This window comes from Xiphophorus couchianus, chromosome 1 (genome assembly GCF_001444195.1).
Source record: "Xiphophorus couchianus chromosome 1, X_couchianus-1.0, whole genome shotgun sequence".
NCBI classification, from domain to species: domain Eukaryota; kingdom Metazoa; phylum Chordata; class Actinopteri; order Cyprinodontiformes; family Poeciliidae; genus Xiphophorus; species Xiphophorus couchianus.
The window spans coordinates 15,465,405-15,483,906 of NC_040228.1; the positions used below are offsets into that span (position 1 = coordinate 15,465,405).

General features: G+C 40.8%; 1 protein-coding gene across 2 annotated transcripts in view; it reads right to left on the reverse strand.

Annotated features, from left to right (window-relative positions):
* Nucleotides 1-18,502, reverse strand: part of lrp1ab (low density lipoprotein receptor-related protein 1Ab) — a 94,409-nt gene that overhangs the window by 27,167 nt on the left and 48,740 nt on the right. For both annotated transcript variants that reach the window (XM_028015730.1, XM_028015738.1), the window contains exons 13-37: nucleotides 18,215-18,437; nucleotides 17,464-17,653; nucleotides 17,235-17,357; nucleotides 16,607-16,747; nucleotides 15,503-15,628; nucleotides 14,590-14,706; nucleotides 14,404-14,484; nucleotides 14,135-14,302; nucleotides 12,276-12,458; nucleotides 11,816-12,013; nucleotides 11,463-11,708; nucleotides 11,104-11,301; nucleotides 7,922-8,126; nucleotides 5,769-5,933; nucleotides 5,430-5,674; nucleotides 3,889-4,020; nucleotides 2,961-3,188; nucleotides 2,677-2,851; nucleotides 2,376-2,470; nucleotides 1,297-1,446; nucleotides 1,039-1,179; nucleotides 821-949; nucleotides 576-707; nucleotides 360-494; nucleotides 111-240 (exon numbers count right to left, since the gene is read on the reverse strand). In XM_028015730.1, the coding sequence (XP_027871531.1) occupies nucleotides 111-240; nucleotides 360-494; nucleotides 576-707; nucleotides 821-949; nucleotides 1,039-1,179; nucleotides 1,297-1,446; nucleotides 2,376-2,470; nucleotides 2,677-2,851; nucleotides 2,961-3,188; nucleotides 3,889-4,020; nucleotides 5,430-5,674; nucleotides 5,769-5,933; nucleotides 7,922-8,126; nucleotides 11,104-11,301; nucleotides 11,463-11,708; nucleotides 11,816-12,013; nucleotides 12,276-12,458; nucleotides 14,135-14,302; nucleotides 14,404-14,484; nucleotides 14,590-14,706; nucleotides 15,503-15,628; nucleotides 16,607-16,747; nucleotides 17,235-17,357; nucleotides 17,464-17,653; nucleotides 18,215-18,437 (4,056 nt within the window). The remainder of the gene's footprint in view (nucleotides 1-110; nucleotides 241-359; nucleotides 495-575; nucleotides 708-820; nucleotides 950-1,038; nucleotides 1,180-1,296; nucleotides 1,447-2,375; nucleotides 2,471-2,676; nucleotides 2,852-2,960; nucleotides 3,189-3,888; nucleotides 4,021-5,429; nucleotides 5,675-5,768; nucleotides 5,934-7,921; nucleotides 8,127-11,103; nucleotides 11,302-11,462; nucleotides 11,709-11,815; nucleotides 12,014-12,275; nucleotides 12,459-14,134; nucleotides 14,303-14,403; nucleotides 14,485-14,589; nucleotides 14,707-15,502; nucleotides 15,629-16,606; nucleotides 16,748-17,234; nucleotides 17,358-17,463; nucleotides 17,654-18,214; nucleotides 18,438-18,502) is intronic.

Genomic DNA, 18,502 nt, shown 5'->3' on the forward strand with positions numbered 1-18,502 from the left:
CAAACACGCAGGAGGCTGTTTGGGTGTAATTTAGAAATAAAGACAGGCTGGTTTCTTTTCCTTAAGGCAACACTGCGACGTAAGAGTAAAGTGTGGATAAAGAGGCTGACCCTTTCACTGGGTGGACAGTTATAGCTCTGGGTTTGTCCAGACCCTGGGAGATGACCACGTAGCGGAACGAGCCGTTCAGTCTGGCTACTTCGATCACATCAAAGCCCTGGTCAGTCCAGTAAATGTTTCCTATAACCGCAAATTTATGCAAATCACTTTATATCTGCATTTAAAATACTTGAATATAAAAAAATTAATAAATAAAATAAGGTAAATAAAATAGGATCTAAATAGTTTAAAAGCCAAACCTGCTATCCAGTCAACGGTGATCCCCTCCACTCTGCCGATGCCATTGGTCACCACATCCTCTCTCCAAGTCTGATCCCTCTTTGCTCTGCTGATGGTGCTCAGTCCCATGTCCACCCAGTAGATGGTGTCATTCTCTGCACAGGAGATAATTGCAGTTTTCAAATGTCACCCTGAAACCATCCTACTATTTACTTGGGTCTTTAAGTGCTTCTCACCAGCGTGGAAGTCGATGCCCACAGCCAGAGAAGTGCCAGACACGGGCACCAAGGCGTCAGATTTGTCTGCCGGGTCGAGGGGAATACCCCTAATTCCCTCATGAACCGAATAAAGCAAGAAAGATCCCATACCTGTAAAAAACAAAACAAAAGAACAAACAAAAAGGAGCACAATGTATGTTGTGGGTATGCTTTGAAAGAAACAAAAACCTTTAAGAAGCTGTGTTTGTGGATGAGTTTCCTACCCTCACAGGACTGCTGCCCAGTTTTGAGGCTGTATCCAGCCGTGCACATGCAGGATCTTGTTGTCGGAGAAGTGGGCAGACACAGCTGCGAGCAGTCGCCATTATTGTTGCTGCACAGGTTGATTCCCGCTAAAGGAAAATCAGATAAAGTGAGAAGGAGTTACTTTTTTCACTTATTTAACCACTTCATATTCCAACCTTGGTCAAATATTTGCTACCTTTCTGCACATCCTCGTCATAGATCCTCATGTGCATCATAGGGGAAGTGTTGTTACGCAAAACCTTCCAGTTCCCACCGTCCGTCTTGTCACATGTTCCTATCTGGTCTGCTTCCTGGTCTGCCCACCACAGCTTGTCTCCTACAGACATCAAAATTCATACAAATTGTTCTAGATTATTCAATTATCAAAGCAGAGGATTACCAACTGTAAAAAAAAAAACAAAACACACTGCTTGTAATGGGTTTTTCATCTTACCCATGATAGCCAGAGCAGTCGCCTTGGTAAGTTTGCCTTTTACACCTTCCAGTATCTCCAGTTTAGATCCGTCCAGTTTGCATCTGTTAATAGTGCTGTTACCTGAGCTGATCCAGTAGAGCTGCTTCGTTTCATAGTCAATGGAAAGTCCTTGGCAAAAAGAAATATTGTATCACAATCCATGTATATCTGTCGCTATAACAGATAGAGAGTCACAGTACCAAAAGAAATCTTCAGGTCGGATGCCGTTACTGAAGGAATAACACTCAGTGAGGAATTTAAAATGAAGAGGAAACACACACAAGTAGTCAAAATTGTAGTAAGAAAATATTTAAAAGAAAATTACATTTTCATATTGAGACACTTTCCTTTTAATTTCATAGCAGAGTACAACCAAAAGTCCAGTTTACTCAAAAGCAAACTAAAAGACACCCATAGAATAAATTATCCACCCAAGTAATTTAGGAAAGCATATGTCTTTATTTTAAGAAAGACATTTCTCCAATAATTTACAGATTTGTTTTTTACTTTGCTCCTTTGTTTACCTCCCCAAAAAAATACAAAATCCAGTTTGTTTTTATATAATTTTTTTTTTAAATGGTCATTTTTGTAGTCCACATGTGCTTTCTTTTTGTGATAAAACATTTGTACTCGTCTGATCTAGGGAATGCACAGAGTGAGCAACGCAATCCACATTTGAGGAATATGAGATTCCAACAAGAGTTTAATATGTCAGCTGCGTAAGTGTTTTGCTTTGCTCTGAAATTACAAACCCTGTTTTATTAAAACAGTTCTGTCACACATGTAGGGTGACATCATGTCTGCTCCTAAAATAAATAATGATGTCTGGTTATAGCAGGAAGGGTAGGAAAATATATATTTTCAATGTTTTAATTTCTTTTTTTCATGATTCTATCAGAAAAATTGGAATCAGCTAAAATGGTTATGAAAAATTAAAACTTATCAGTGCATCTCTAACTATAAAGCTAATCTGAGCATGAGCAATGGAGACATAAACACATATTCTGTTATATTTTACAGTAGCTGTATATTTGAGAGCGAGTTAAACATCTGCTCACCAACAGGGCCTTTCTGATTGGTAAAAAGCAGGGTGTGATTGCTTCCATCCATGTTTGCCATGCTAATATTGTCGCCATCAGTCCAATACAGCTTCCTGAGAGAGGGCATGAAAATGACTGCATTAATGTATTTGCAAAATATATGAAAATATAACAAATTGAAAACAAATTACAAGTTACAAAGTAAGAGACAGAAAAAAATCTAATGTTTGCAATAAAGTCAGAGAAGACCTCATTAAAATTTTATTAAATAAGGAAGAACCTTTATAAAGTGACTGAGCGCATCAGATAAAGCACTCACCCAAGTAGCGGATGAACCACCAGACAGTGAGGTTTATCCAACCCCTGGATGACGGCGTTCTTAAAAGACCCATCCAGTCTCGCCACATTGATCTGCTTCTTATTGGCATCATAGCTGGTCCAGAAGAGGTTCCTGGACACCCAATCTACTGCCAGGCCGTGGGCATTAGGAAGGTCTTGACAATTTCGACAACAAAAAAAAAAAAGGTACATTAGACTTCCAGGATGTACAGCATGCTATTGATTTAACATTGTTGCAACATTTATCCCTGGGATTGCTCCTACCAGCAGACACGACCGTTTCCACTCCCGTCCCGTTGATGAAGGCTCTTTTGATGGTCTGAGTACGCACGTCTGACCAGTAGATGCGGTGCTCCACAGCATCATAATCCACCACGGTCACGTTGTCTATGTCCGGCACGGTAAAGGAGATGATGTAGTTGTAGTAAGGGTTATCGATGTCCACACCTCGGATCTCGATCTGTCGTGCATAAAGCAGGAACTTGCGGGACTCTGGAAATAAACGCATACAGAAATGTAAATTTCTAGAGAAAAAAAAATGCTTATGACTATAATACCATTCCCTTTAAATGAAAGATAATATAGTAACAGACATCAATCTGTGTCCATGTGTTTGTTCCTCAGCCCCACAAGTCAATTATAAATAATAAAAATCTATTATTTACAAATAAATAAGAAATAGGCAAGTATTTCTTTTAGCATATTTGTAACTAGGAGTAGAAAATTAGTTAGCAAGGCAATATAGTACTGTATATTTGTAGTTTTTCTTTATTGAACATTAAACATTGTATGTTTAATTTCAAATAGGTGCAAACAACTCTGAATTGATGTAGTCACTTTAACAACTGGAAAACCACAAACAATGAGAAAAAACTTGAGTTTTAACTGACATATTCCCTGGTTGTTTATGAACAACACTGAGTATCTTACTTAATACTTTCTCTTCTGTTTCTTTACCACTACTATGATCAGACACCTACTGCAGGATTGTCATAATATTAGGAAATGTTTTCAATCTCGCCCATTCCTGAGCAACGAACAAGTGAATGAGTGTGTAGCTCATAAAGTAGAACAATATGTCGCCTTCCTTCGTCATAGCCTGCACTGGGAATGGCTGTGGAAACCAGTGTGGTGTTTAATGCATGACAAAGACCACATGGTGGTTTTTACAGGCGACGGTTTCTATTCTTGCCTTTGCAGGTGCGCTTGTCGGCCTGCAGCTTCATGAGGTGGGGGCAGGCGCAGGAGAAGGTCTGGTTAAAGTTGATGAGACACAGGTGGGAGCAAGGGGCTTTCCCGTCACTTGTGGCACATGGGTTTGGAGCTGAAGGAAAGGAAAAGAAACAACAAAAAAAACGCACATCTTAATGTTTCACAAAAATGTCAGTGGAAAAAAAGAATGATGGAACATGCTGGTAAAAAAGAAGCAAATGCATCTGTATGCACTGCAGTTTAAAAAAAATCCCCATGTCATAGGATATTTAAATCAATCATTGCATATTTTCCTGGTGTTGAAATCTTGTTTTTTTTACCTAAACGCCCTCAAGGAGGTTGAAGGGAAACACTAATGATTCCCACGAGGAGTGGTTACAGCTCCATTAACATCCGCTTTCCTTTGTCATCAACGCAAGGACAATGTCACACACACACACACACACACACACACACACACACACACACACACACACGAGGGGTCTCTAAGCTGTTTACAACTGAATATCAAAGCGACAATTTGATGTGACAGGACTTAGTCAAACAGCTGTGACAGGCCTCTTGCCATCTCACCAAACCTGCCTAGCTTTCAGATCAATGTGTGACATTTCTGCTGCAGGAGCGAGGTGTTGTTTTCAACGACATATTTGGGGAAGTAATGAACAATAAGGTGTCTTTTTACCCAACCAGGCAGCAGCAGGTATCCAAAGTGAGCCTGTGTGAGAAAACAACATGACTTGCGGCACAAAAAGGTCAGCTGTCTTTTGGGGAACAGGAGCCATGAATAACATGTTGAGCAATGGACTGTGAGTTCATCACTTTCTCCTTTAAATTAAAGCTCAACCAATGTGTTCAGCAGGGTAAAGAATTTCTAGCTTTAGGTCTAAAATATACAATGGAAGTGTTATCACAACCACAAATTTGAATGTCTTTTTTAGATGGGTCATCTATCAGTCATTCTCTCTATAAATCCCCATCAATGTGATCAACCTGAACACCCCTACCCCATGGGGAAACATGGTATTGGCAGCATCAAGCTGTGGGAATTATTTGATAGCATTAAGGTGGAGCCAAGTACAAGTCAATCATGTAACCGAACGTTTCAGACGCTAGAAAAGACTTCAGAGCTGGATAACAAGAATAAACTACAACAAAAAAGTTAAGATGAAAGCATAGTAATTTGTTAGAACGGTCCAGTCAAAGCCCAGACAAAAAATCCAATTGAAAATCTGAGGTAATACTTAAAAAAAAAGAAAAAGTCACAAGCAGCAAAACCTTTCCTCTGTAAGTGAAAATTTATCCACGATGTCTTGAGTTAGGGCAACTGAATGCAAATGCACACCACACTTCTCAGATTTTTACAAAATTTGCTCAATCCATTTTACAGTTAATCGATGTCCATTACATGAGTTTCCCAAAAATACTTTTAAGTTTGTAGATGAAAAGTGACCAAATCCAGTAAAGCTTAAGACGCACGAATATTTTTACGAGGCACTGAACGTGTTTGATGTGAAAACGTACCCAGAGGCTGTCTGGACGGGTGATAGACCTGCAGGTCAAAGGGCTGCGTGTTGGTGCGCTGGACAACAGTGACGTTGTGTCCGGTCCATTTGTTGGCTTTAGCGAGCGTGTTTGTCCGCCAGTCGGTCCAGTAGACTTCTCCTCCGTACATGGTGACAGCAAAGGGGTGGGACAGATACTCATGACCACGCAACACCTCAATCAGTCCCGAACCGTCGTACATCGCCGAGTAAATGGCATCCGACCTAAAGGAATATTAAGAAAAGACATTTGACTAACCGATTTTGGTTCATATGCTTTAAATCCTTAAGCCACTGAAAGCTCAGGGGCCAATGCTACCTGGCATCAATCCAGACAATGCGTCTTTCCATGTAGTCCACAGTGAGTCCGTTGGGCCAGCCACCACTGCCTGTCTCCCTGTGGATGGTGCGTCTGCCTTCCCCGCTCATGGACGCTGCCTCTATCCTGGGCAGGCTGGCGTCCCAGTCCGTCCAAAACAAAATTCTGCCAACAGAAAATTTGTAAAGTGACAGTTTCTCCAGATGTGCACACAGTTATGTAAAGATTGATAGAGGATACAGTATCCAGAATGAATTTATCTTCCTATAAATAAGTCTTTAGATTCTAGTCATTTCCAGTCATCTGTGAATGTTTTAAATTTTGCTCTAATAAGTCTGAGTTTTGGTTTTTAAAGAATGCTTATCTAGATTTTCTGACGATGGAGTGGGTAAACAGGGGAAAATACTATGTGCTAAAAATGTTTCTAGTTGTAAAAATGATGGATAGTCTATGTAAAAATTAAAAGTGCTCCACTTATCAGTCTTTTTAAAATATTTATGAAAACTACTCTTGGCAAACTTCAAGCTGAATCTCTGTGACAGAGACAATATTTTGTTCCAAGTCCTTGCATCAGAACATCAAGAAATTAGGGAGCCCTCCAGGGGACATGGAGAAAGTTTTTTTTCTTTTGCATTACCTCGCAAAACTTTTGTATTCCCTTGCAAAAGATTTTGCATTCTCTCGCGATAATGTACTGATCAGTTCATGCGGCATAATTGAATACTGAAAGCCTTTCTTACAGTGGCCGCCATACTTTCTACAAGGTTATGTAGGGGTTTTTTATGATTATTATCGCGGAGTAACCAGTCATATGACAGTTTTAATTGTGTCTCTATTGTGCTGGTCTGAATGGTTTAAAGGGCCGTTTTCATGTGCAGTTCCATCTCAACCTTAACAGACACAAACATACAGTAAAAAAAATGATTTTCAATCAATAACTCTTTGCACCAAAGAGTTAATAATAATAAACACATTTTCACTGAGGCTCTGTAAGAGCCATTTGAATGAAATCAGTAATTACTGATATGACAGGAGCACGCAGCTTTGACACTTGGGTGGTGGGTGTGTCGATGTGGACGTGGTTGTCATCAAGTATGACTGGGAAGGTTACTGGCCTGCTGGTTTTGTGTGTATGAGGAAGCGGTGAGTGGGGCGGTCAGTCCTTGCAAAGTTTGGAGCATGATAATCAAAATGGAATAAATCGATAATTGTGACAGAACAAAGAAGTGGTTTGGAGTTGATTGATACACGAGTCGGAGATGAGATTCCCCGAGTTAACCCAGCGTGGCACTCTACCACTATCAGTTTGCCGTGTCTCATAATAAAACATGTTTATTATTATTAACTCTTTGGTGCAAAAAACTGATTGAAAATCGATTTATTCACTGCATGTTTATGTCTGTTAAGGTTGAGATGGAACTCAACTGAGAACGGCCCTTTAAACCATTCAGACAACCAGCACAATAGAGACACAATCAAAACTGTCAGATTACTGATTACCCCATGATAATAACTCAAAACTAGTCCAAATACTTTAGATGTATTTTTATTTCCTTCCTACTTACGGCAAGTTTCTGTTTATATCATAGGTTTGTTGTGCCTTTCTATACTAAAGAAGAACTTATAAAACATCAGATATTTCACAAGAAGGTATTAACATTCATGGAAAAACCTTTCATAACCGTGTATAAAAGCAGAAAGTACGGCGGCACTGTAAGAAGGGATTACAGTATTCATTTATGCCGCATGAACTGATCAGTATATTACTGCGAGGGAAAGCCAAAGAAAACAAATTTCCCATGTCCCTTGGAGGGCTCCGTAAGAAATAAATAACTTGATTGATTGAAGAAATAAATATATTCATATTATTTCAATTGTAATGTTGAAAGTGTTTATTATTATTACTACATAAAAGCACACAGATTAGGGTATGCATGTTTGTTTCCATATTTTGTGTCAATATTGGATGCCCACGTCTAGTTTTCGAGAGCTACCCGTAACGTTTGAATGAAGTTATCCAAAAACACACCTGGATTCACTCTGAATGCAGAAGTCTGGGAACAGGTCATTCACTTGACTCAGGTGTGTGATTCATCTCACCAAACTCATCATCTAGGACAGCAGGACTTGAGCAGCCTGCTGTAAATACACACCCGTCCCGTGGGTCCAGAGCAATAGCCCGGGGATGCTCCACCTCTCCAGCCAGCAGTGTGGTTCTCATGGTCCCGTCCAGTTTGGCCACCTCAATCTGGTCCAGATTGCTTTCCACCCAGTAAATGTTTCCCGCTATCCAGTCAACGGCTAAGCCCTCAGGAGTCGCCAGGCCATACTGGATGACCACCTCGAAACTGGTCAGGGCTTATCAGACGCAGAAAAGTACAGAGAAATAAAGAATTTGAAATGAGGATGGTGGTTATTTTCCTCTATAAACGCATTTAGTGGAAACAAACAAACAAAGATAAATTGCAGTGTTTAGCATTCCTTACTTTCATGGAACATGGGGAAGTTCTGTCTGATGTGGAAGTTTCTCTAACCACTACTAAAATTGTTCTCAAGTGTCAGCACTCACTACTTACTTGATGATTTTGCAGAAACAACACAGAATTGTGCAAACTAAACAAAACAACCAAAATGTCTTGTAATGATCAGTGAAACCCTCACTACCATCCAGAGGTGGGGACTCGAGTCACATGACTTAAACTCGAGTCAGACTCGAGTCGTTAAAATCACGACTTGAGACTTGACTTGAAAAAATGCTCAAAGACTCGGACTTGACTTTGACTTTCATGCCATTGACTTGGGACTTGACTCGACTTGAAGCTGTTTACTTGAAAAGACTTGATATTTTTTACTCAAAGTCTTAAAATTTAAAACACATTATTTATAAAGTGGCGTCATTAATTAATGTCCCTCATTCCGTATCAATATGCGCAGACCGTCACTATGGTTTTCCTCTCTCCTTATGTATGTATGTGTACGTAGCTGCAGCACAACCAATCAAATTAACAGGATTTGGACGTTTAAAAAAACGGCAAAGCTGCAGAGCTCAGGGAACGAAATACGAAATAACCGCTGGAATATGCTTCCGCGAGTAATTTCTTTTGGCTACGTAGGTTATGAACTTTCGAGTAAAAAACGAACTGCAACTTGTAAAACATGCAAGAAGAGAATATCGGATGGAGATGCCACGACGTCCAACTTTGTCCGGCATTTGAAGCTTCACAAAGATCGGTAGGTGGCGCTTTTCTTTTGCTGTAAGATAGCTGACTTTAGCTAACTTCGTGTTAGCATGTGTACTCCGGGTTAAATTGGTGATTATTTACCATAAATCCGGTCCTTCAAATGCCTCCACAAATAATGTGCACCGTTTTAGCTCAGGAAGCCGGTGGATAGTGAGCGGGTCTCCGGAACAGAAAGCAGATTCTGGACCTGAACACAGGGAACAGAGTCTCTGTGTCCCATCATGATGATGAGCCGGGTCTAGTATCATCTAAGGATGGTTGGTGTATTTGAAGACATCTACGTTGGGAAATTATATTGACAATATATTGTTTTGACAGGTCAGAGAAAAGAGGAAAAAACTGCTGTTATGGTTCTTTGTATTGTGCTGTGGAAATGTCAGCATTTTCCTCTTTTTTTATTGAATATCAAGTTTAACAGAACTGGGCAATAAAGTGGTCCAATTTAAAAATGTTTTTTATACTTTGTGTTCAGCTACACATGTTCTATCATTTGAGATAAATACATATTTTAAAACGAACAAATGGTCTATTTGAATTTTTTGTATAATTGCAAATTATAAAAATAAAATAAAATAAAATAAAAACGACTCGAAATGACTTGAAATTAAAGGTTCCTGACTTGAGACTTGACTCGACTTTTGCCTGTCTTTACTTGAGACTTGACTCGGACTTGAGGACAAAGACTTGAGACTTACTTGAGACTTGCAACACAGTGACTTGGTCACACCTCTGCTACCATCAGTAGATGCCCCATAGTAATTAGTACATAACCGCTTTGCAGTGACTTGGAGAAGTATTCATACCTCTTCATCTTTTTTGTAATTTCTCATTTATATATGTTTTAGTGGGATTCATGTGAATGCATGACCATCCACCTACACTGACAATCCAGGGAAACGAGAGCATTAATTAGAAAAGGAGCAAATAATCAGAGAAGGAATTAGAGACGAAAATGTAGAGGAAAGGGAGGGTTGCCGGTGTCTATCTCCAGCTACGTTCCAGGCGAGAGGCGGGGTACACCCTGGACAGGTCGCCAGTCTGTCGCAGGGTAACACAGAGACATACAGGACAAACAACCATTCACACACACACTCACACCTTGGGAGAATTTAGAGAGACCAATTAACCTAACAGTCATGTTTTTGGACTGTGGGAGGAAGCCGGAGTACCCGGAGAGAACCCACGCATGCACAGGGGGAACGTGCAAACTCCATGCAGAAAGACTCCGACCGGGAATCGAACCCAGGACCATCTTGCTGCACGGCAACAGTGCTACCAACTGCGCCACTGTGCAGCCCATGCAAAATTCAATTTGTGGCAAACCCTCCCCCCCCAAAAACAAGCTATTGTGGTACATTCCCATAAAAACATCCTCACTGTGAAACATGATGGTGGCAGCATCATTGTGTGGGGATGGTTTTCTTCAGCTGGGATAAAGAAGAAGCTTAGAGATAATAAATGCTGCTAAAGACAGAAAAGTTCTGGAGAAAACTCTATTAGAGGCTGCAAAGACTTAAATTAGTGGATGTTTTCCCTTCCAATAGGACAAAGGCCTATTGGAAGGGATCATCTTTCAGTTCTTAGCACTTTTTCTGACGCATTTGTAGACAGTGAAACAAGCAGCACTAGCTGATCCGGTCTTCAGGTTTCCGGCTCATGAAGCTTGTATTTATGGACAACTTAAAGAGCTAGACGGTGGAACAGGAGAGTTTTGTTCCTCCTACACAACGCCAGTGTGCTGGCAACAGTCACACACAGCGAGCGCTGAGACAAATGGGAAGAGACAAAGTCTCCATGTCTCCTGAAGTGCTGAACTGGGAATACAAAGTTGACTGGGGCTGTGGCTCTGGGACAAGAAAGGCTGGCCGTGACCTGAAGGATTTATTCAGGGTCACAGACTACCACTGCTTAACAGGCTAGTTAGGCACATTGGTTTTAAGAGATTATTGACAATTTTTCTGAGGGTTTCTAACAATTTTATGCTTAAATTTTCATAGTTAATGGAATCTGCAAAAACCAGGAAAGCAAGGAAGCATAATTGACCAATGTAAAAACAACAATAGGTGGATGAGTAATGTAACTAGCTGGCCCACCTCCGTTTTCAGACAGCTTCCCACGATAGATCTTGTCCTCCACAACGTCGGTCCAGTACAGGGTGCTCTGGTTGAGGTGGAAGTCTAAAGCAATTGTGTTCCTGAGGCCGGGTACGAGCACGCTGAACTCTCCCTTGTGAAGGTCGATCCTTCTGATCTCATGCCGATTGGAGAAGATGATGAAAGGTTTGAAGGGATCTGAAAAAGTAGAGTTTGTGTTGCAGTAAAGTCAGTCTTTGAAAAACCTTGAAAATACTGCAACCCTTCTCATAGAACGAATAGAAGAAACAGTTAGACTACAACATATGGCTTTAAGTAAACCTAGTTTCATCACCTGATGAATTTGGATTTTTCCTCACCAGTACTTTTGCAGCTCTCCATGTCTGTCTCCAGCTCCCAGCCGCTGTAGCAGGAACACTTGACTCTGGATTTCTCCTGTTCACACTTCTGGCTACATTTTAGGTGTTTGGCACAAAAGCTCTGGATCTGGCAGGTCTTGTTGTCGGCTCCCAGCTCCATACCCAGGGGACAGGAGCACATGAAGCCCTCCCCGGGAATAATGCTGCAGTTGTGACTGCAGCCACCATTATCCACAGAGCACAAGTCTGCAGGAAACGGAGACAAGAGTTACTTGGCGTTCAAGGATAGAAACCTGTACTCATTTTTTTGGTTCCACATGTGAAGCAGTAAAAATATTCAGCTTCTTGTTTACCGCAAAGCTTCTCATCAGAGCCATCTGGACAGTCATCGGTGCCGTCACACAGCTTCTCGGCGGGCAGGCAGATGGAGTCATTGGTGGCGCACATGTGGTGAGACAACTTGCACACCAACGCCTCACAGTTGTCCTCGTCCGAGTTGTCCTCGCAGTCGCTGTCCCCGTCACACACCCAGGCTTTGCTGATGCAGCGAGCTGATGAAGCCAGAAAACAAGATGAGTCTCAGTTTTCAATGTAGACGGCTCTCTTTGAGCCGGGTAATGGAATAGTTTCATAATATCACACAAGAACAGTTTTTTTCCAAAGTCTCAGATTTTAAAATTATGCTTTTGATGTGTTTTTTATCTGTTATGAAAAAGTGTACTTTTTTTCCTACTGATATGAATAAAGTATTTGTTCTATATTTGGCAGCATTAAAGGATCATCACAATTGCTTTCATCTTAGCGGATCCTCACCAGAGTCCCTGCAGCTGAACTTCACCGCTGTGTCACACGTGTGATTCCAACCATCACAATTGTTCTCGTCGCTGAGGTCCATGCAGTCGGTGTCGCCATCGCAGCGCCAGCGCATGGGAATACACAGCCCATCCATCCGACACTGGAACTCTTCAGCATGGCAGCCGCCAGCAGGGCGGGGCTCTGGAGGGAAAAAACAGTAACTAATCACACATTTTCCCATGTGTTTATGAACACAGCAGAGGTCTGCCGCTGAAAATATATGTTGTCATGAACAGAACTGATATAAATTCTATATTATTTCACAATTTGCCACAGTAAAACCATGAACTTCAGTGTATTTTATTTAGATAAAAAAATAAGTGAAATCTGTCAAAGAATTAAAAACATTGAACTCTCCGTTAGCACAAACCAGTAACAGATTAGTGGAAACAATGAGCAGTGGCATAATACTGTAATGAGTGATGTTCCTTTTCAACCAAACATAGAGTTTTGAATGGAGACTAAAAGTTGCAAACGGGTCGTCTTCTGATTTTTATTTGTTTATTTTTAACAATGGCTACTTTTTGTCCACTCTATCATAAAACTCAGACAGCTGGAGTTTGTTACAAATAGTTCTTCTGTCAACAGTTGTAGATCTCTGCAGTCCAGAGTTAGCCTGGGCTTCTCCTTGAACAGCCTGTCACTGTAGGTGGACGTCCATGTCTTGGAAGGTTTGCAGTGGACCACACTCTATTTTTTCACATGACGAACTGAATAGTGACATGCAAGATGTTTTAAATGGGAAATTGTTCACCAAAATCACCCTGCTTTAAGCTCCTCAACAACTAAACACGTGACTTTTGAAGAAAATCAGTTGCACAGAATTGCATGGACTTGTATTGTCGTAAATGGAGTTCAATCAAAATATATGGCCTTTTTCCTTCTACTTCAAAACAATGAACTTCATTGTATTTTTAAAAGTTCAGTTAAATATCTTAGCGAAAAAATCTATCACACCGCTTTATCATTTCATCTTTCAGCTCAATACAAGCTCTCACTAAGCCAAATCAATCAGCACACCTTGCTGTTAAGTGCAAAAGTAGATAAGAAGCACAAGAGAGAAAGAAAAGGCACATTGACCAATCGCCTTTAGTGATCATCCCATATAAACTAAGAAAAGAAACTAAAACTGTGAAGAACAATGTATAGAAGGAAGCAGCTTTATTATTGCCTTTATCATTTTCTAAGAGGCAACAAAATCCTGCAGACACACACAGAGCACAGCACAGATTGCACATTAGAGCAGCAGGTCTTGCTGAGCCTCATCTCTGCATGCTGGGACTTGACAGCAGCGAGCCGCATCGCTGCATGGATCAAACAGTACGCACAGCGCAGCGCACAGAAGCTCATGTTTGTGGGGCGCACCAACAGCAGAGGGAAGAGAGCATCAATGCTGCGTTGCCGCCTCACTCTGTTAAACTGAAGCTGTGCAGCCACCAAGCTGTAAACATGCAAGTCCTATCTCTGCAGTAGTCATAGCATCTGTGAAGTCTGCAGGGGACCATGAACGAGTTTAACCGTTGTTTAACCACAAAGATTTATCACATCCTGAACAGAGCAACAAGACGGTTCTTTTGGTGGATAATAAGTAAGTAGACAACAAGCTGGGAGAAGCATGACGAACACAGGAAAGAGCAAAAGGAGGACAAAGATCTCATCTTTGAAGCACAAAGCAATGAGTAAACAGAGCACCACGAGATTAGAGCTTTAATCAGGTATGAGCCAAACATCCCGTTTATCAGCAAACACTTTTAAGGAGTGGAGACGATGAAAAGACAAAACTTTTTAGGGTGTGTTAGACCAGTACAACTCCTTACCCCGGATTGTACAGTTGGCATGAGTCTCGTCACTGTAGTCTCCACAGTCGTTGTCGCCATCACAGGTCCAGTACTCTGGGATGCAGCGACCGCTGTTGCATTTAAACTGCACACTGGAGCAAGAGTGGCTGCAGCCAGCTTCATCGCTGTTATCCCCGCAGTCATTGTCTGCATAAAAATCAGGCACAGGGGAGTTTATCTTTGTTGGGTTTTTTTGCTCGTAGTGCCGTTTTCAAGCTTTATGGGAGTTGAAGGATAAAGCTCTTCACCATTATCACAGCGCCAGTTGATATTTATGCAGCGGCCGTTAGCGCAGGTAAACTGGGTGAGAGGGAAGCACGTTGGATAGGCTGTGAGGAAGACACAGAGAAGAGATAAAATGCATCCCGTGTTATTATAAAATGTTAAACGGTCAAGCGGGAAACAAAAGAATAAAAGTTGCAGCAAGAGCTCACCACAGGAAAGTGGCTCATCTGAACGATCTCCACAGTCATCGTCCAGGTCACATGTCCAGGAGGCGGGGATGCAGCGCGAACTGGCACAGAGGAACTGGTTTGGTGGGCAAGTGCGAGCTGGCAAGAAGAAAAAATAAATAAATTACCACAGACTCCTTTACTGTGCTGTCAATGACGAACTTCTGGACAAATTTAATGTCTTACGTCTTTCCCACGATGGTCTAGTGCAAAATTTCAAGCAAATTTTTGTTATTCGACACAAGTCATAATCATAAAAATTAACAGAAGTACACACTTGAACTATATCACAATAAATCTATAAAGAAGAAACAACTTCACCTTTTGAACTTTTTAATAATACTCTAATTAACTGAGATGTACTCACATGTACTGTATGTATGTAAATCTGGCTCACCAGCATGAGTAGGGTGGGATTTGACAGTTTATATGGATAGAATATTATCATAAATAATACTTAAAGCAACAATTATTATTTTATTTTTTGCAGATAAAGATGGGACGTGAATTTTTTTAAGGGCAAAACTTTTAATCCGGTTAAAAATTTCATACAAAATACAAATTTAAAAATATATTCACCTATGTACTGCTGTTTCATCCATACCATTAACTCCACTATAAAAATACTGATGAACAGTTGAGGATTGAAAAATTGGTACTTTGCCATTTTTCTAGAGGAGAGCCTGAGTAACTGTGTAATGTTTTCTTGCAATTGTGGGTAGTCTAAGTAGGGGAAAATGTTATCTCTCAAAAATGCATGTTTAAAGACAACAAAATACCGGAATATAAAAATAAAGTTAAAAGGTAATAACATAAGTTTCTGGACATCTTCTAAATAAACAAATGAATATTTTGAATAGAAACGAGGCTGTATGTATGTGCATCTTGTAAGTACCAGAGCAGGTGGTGTTGGATTCGTCCTCATCATTGCCGCAGTCGTTGTCGCCATCACAAAGCCACCGCAGCGGGATGCAGCGGTTGTTCTGGCATTTGAATCTGTCTGCAGGACAAGTGTGTTGGTCTGGAGGAAGAAATACACAAAAGAAAACTTTAAATTCTCTTCGAGCAACGTAATTTATTTTCAGGCATATAGCATTAATCATTGGTTATATACTGTTTAGTCCACAAAATACAAAAAATTGCATTAATTTACATTACACAGATTTTATTTAAAGAGTCTGTGAAAGGAAAGAAGGGAAGATAATTTTTTTTTAAGAAAACAAGGATGCTTTGAAGGAATCACACAAAGGAGGGAGAAGAAACAAGGAAGGACAGACAAAGAAGAAAAAAGCATGCAGAGAAGAAAGAGATATATGACACAGGAGAGGAAACAATTAAGAAGGAACAGAAGGAAAGGGAGAAATAGAGCAACAAATCAAAGTAATAAGGCAGAACAAGCCAAAATGAGTAAAGGATGGATAATAAGTAACAAAGAACATGGAAGAAAACAAGCAAATAAAGCACACAAGGAAAGGGCGGAAAGAGATAAAAAGAGAAAGGTATGAAGGATGACAAGAAAGGAAGGTATGAATGATCAAAGGAAAGAAAAGTGGTGGATGCCAACAAGAATAAAAGCAAGGAAGAAATTACGAAAAAAGGAAGGACAGAACATTCAGACAATGGAAAGGGAATAAAGTCTGGAAATGCAATTACTTCTCCAAACCCTTTTTTTTCCCCTAACTTCTCCAGACCTGAAATCAAATTAATCAGGTATTTTTCCACACTATCCCAGACTGAACCCTGTTCTTAAACAGATAGCAAGGAAAAGATCCAGGATAATTATGAGCTCTTTCTTGTTGGACTCAGTTAATGAGGACAAAAGTTGGCGCCTTAAAAAAACAAAACAAAACAAAAAAAAAAACACATCACCCTGCACGGAAAGAGACAAATCCTGGAAACTTTGTTACGTGCTCTGTCAGTTTGTGTTAGCTGGAGCCATTAAACATAATTCTGTTTATCCGTGTGTTGCTTTGTATCCATGACAATGCCACACGCTTACGGCAGAGGTCAGGGGCCTCGTCGCTGTTGTCCAGACAATCGTTGTCCCCGTCGCATTTCCAGCGCTCTTGGATGCAGCGGTTGTTCTTGCAGGCGAACTCTCCCGGCTGGCACTGGGGCGGGGGAACGTAGGAGGGGTTGGCTGGAGATGAGATCAGGGTGGAAGCGGGACACAAATAATTCGCAAAGACGTGAAGTGAGCACTAAAACTAAACAAAGACTTTTTATCTTTGAAATTTAAGACCGGTTTTAAACATTTCCCAGATATTATCTCTTGTATGTGTTTCTTTAAAGCCAAGGGTGCACCAACTAGTTTTCTTTTGCGTTGGAAAAACTCTTCCTTTTACATGTTATGCAGTTAAACTGTAGTTATCCTTAATTACATCACAAAAAAAAGTGATTGATACGCATTAATTTGATCTTTGAGACACTTTGTAGAGGAAGTACGTGTCTGACTGGTGAATGTGTGTAATATTTTCAGAAAAATACTTGGAAAAGTCGAACTCGCAAGCCAAAAAACCAGCCAGAAATTCCTAACCTCAACTCCTGCTGATTAATAAATTTTCCACAGCTGCCGCAAGCAAGCCAGCCCTAAGAAAAATTCATTGTCCAGGGAAGCAGCCAAGTACCTTTGCAGGTGACGTTGTCGACGTCAAGGATTTGATCGTCGGCACAGCCGCAGGACCTGCCGTAAGGAATGGCGAGGCACAGACTGCTGCAGCCGCCGTTGTTTATTCTGCATTTATTGGTGCCTGCATTGAAAGAAAAACAAAACAAACAAAAAAAAAAGCGGGGGCAAGAAAATTGTTACCGTGTCATTTAAACAAGCTCAAATTAAAGTTCGAAAGCGTGACGTACCCTGCTGTAGGTGAGCGTCGTACACTCTGATCTCAAATATAGGAGGCCTCTCGTTGCGCAGCAAAGTGACGGTTTTGGTTTCCTGGTCCAGCTTGTAGATGCTCCCGCCGCGGTACTCGTTCCAAAACAGAAACTTTCCATGATGGCACAAGCCGAATGCATGGTTAAGCTCCTGGCCCTCATAGACGACCTGTTAAATCAGGGAGGCAAATCACTTCTTCACATCAAGACAAAAATAAGCACGGACCAGCAACTTTATGATTTACTTTATGTTTGTACTAGTAAAAGCGACTCAAAAATAAGTAAAAAAAAATGTCATAAAGCAGCCAAAGTAAAGAGCGTTTCACTACATATCATCACCTTAATATTCATGTCTGCAATACCACAACCACAACAGAATGCCTGGAGGCAACATTTGTGTATTATTGACATGCAAATATTGCATGCAAGGCAGTAAAAAGTACAATATCCTATTTGTCCACACTGGCTGTTTACTTCAGTGCCTGAGATCCTGATGATCAGAAAGAGAGCCGGGGACATTTCCATAAACGAAAAGGAAGAAAAGAGTCTGGAACATTTGAAATACTTGCAATTGGCTGTCATCACAATATTCAGAAATAACCCTATAGATGTTATGAGCGGTTTAAAAGTTTTGCATGTTTCTAATTATTTTAGATAGCCATCATTTTTTGTTGTTGTTGATAATACCACGATACGGTAAACACGGCTTATTATGAGAACATTCCCAAACCTTTCTCTCTGTGGTGTTAAGGAAAACCATCTCGATTCTGTCATAGTAAGCATCCACCCAGTACAGGATGCCCTGAGGAATGTCCAGACTCAGGCCGTTGGGCCACAACACTGTCTTGCTGGTCAGGAAGACTTGGTGATGTGAACCGTCCATCCAAGCTTTCTTAATTTTCCCTCTGTTGCTTTCTGTGGGGTCCTCCTCCCAGTCAGTCCAGTACATCCACCTGGTGAGGAGGAAACACATTTCAAGTGAGCTAGGAAATGCTTCTTGCAATGTTCTCAAGCTTTG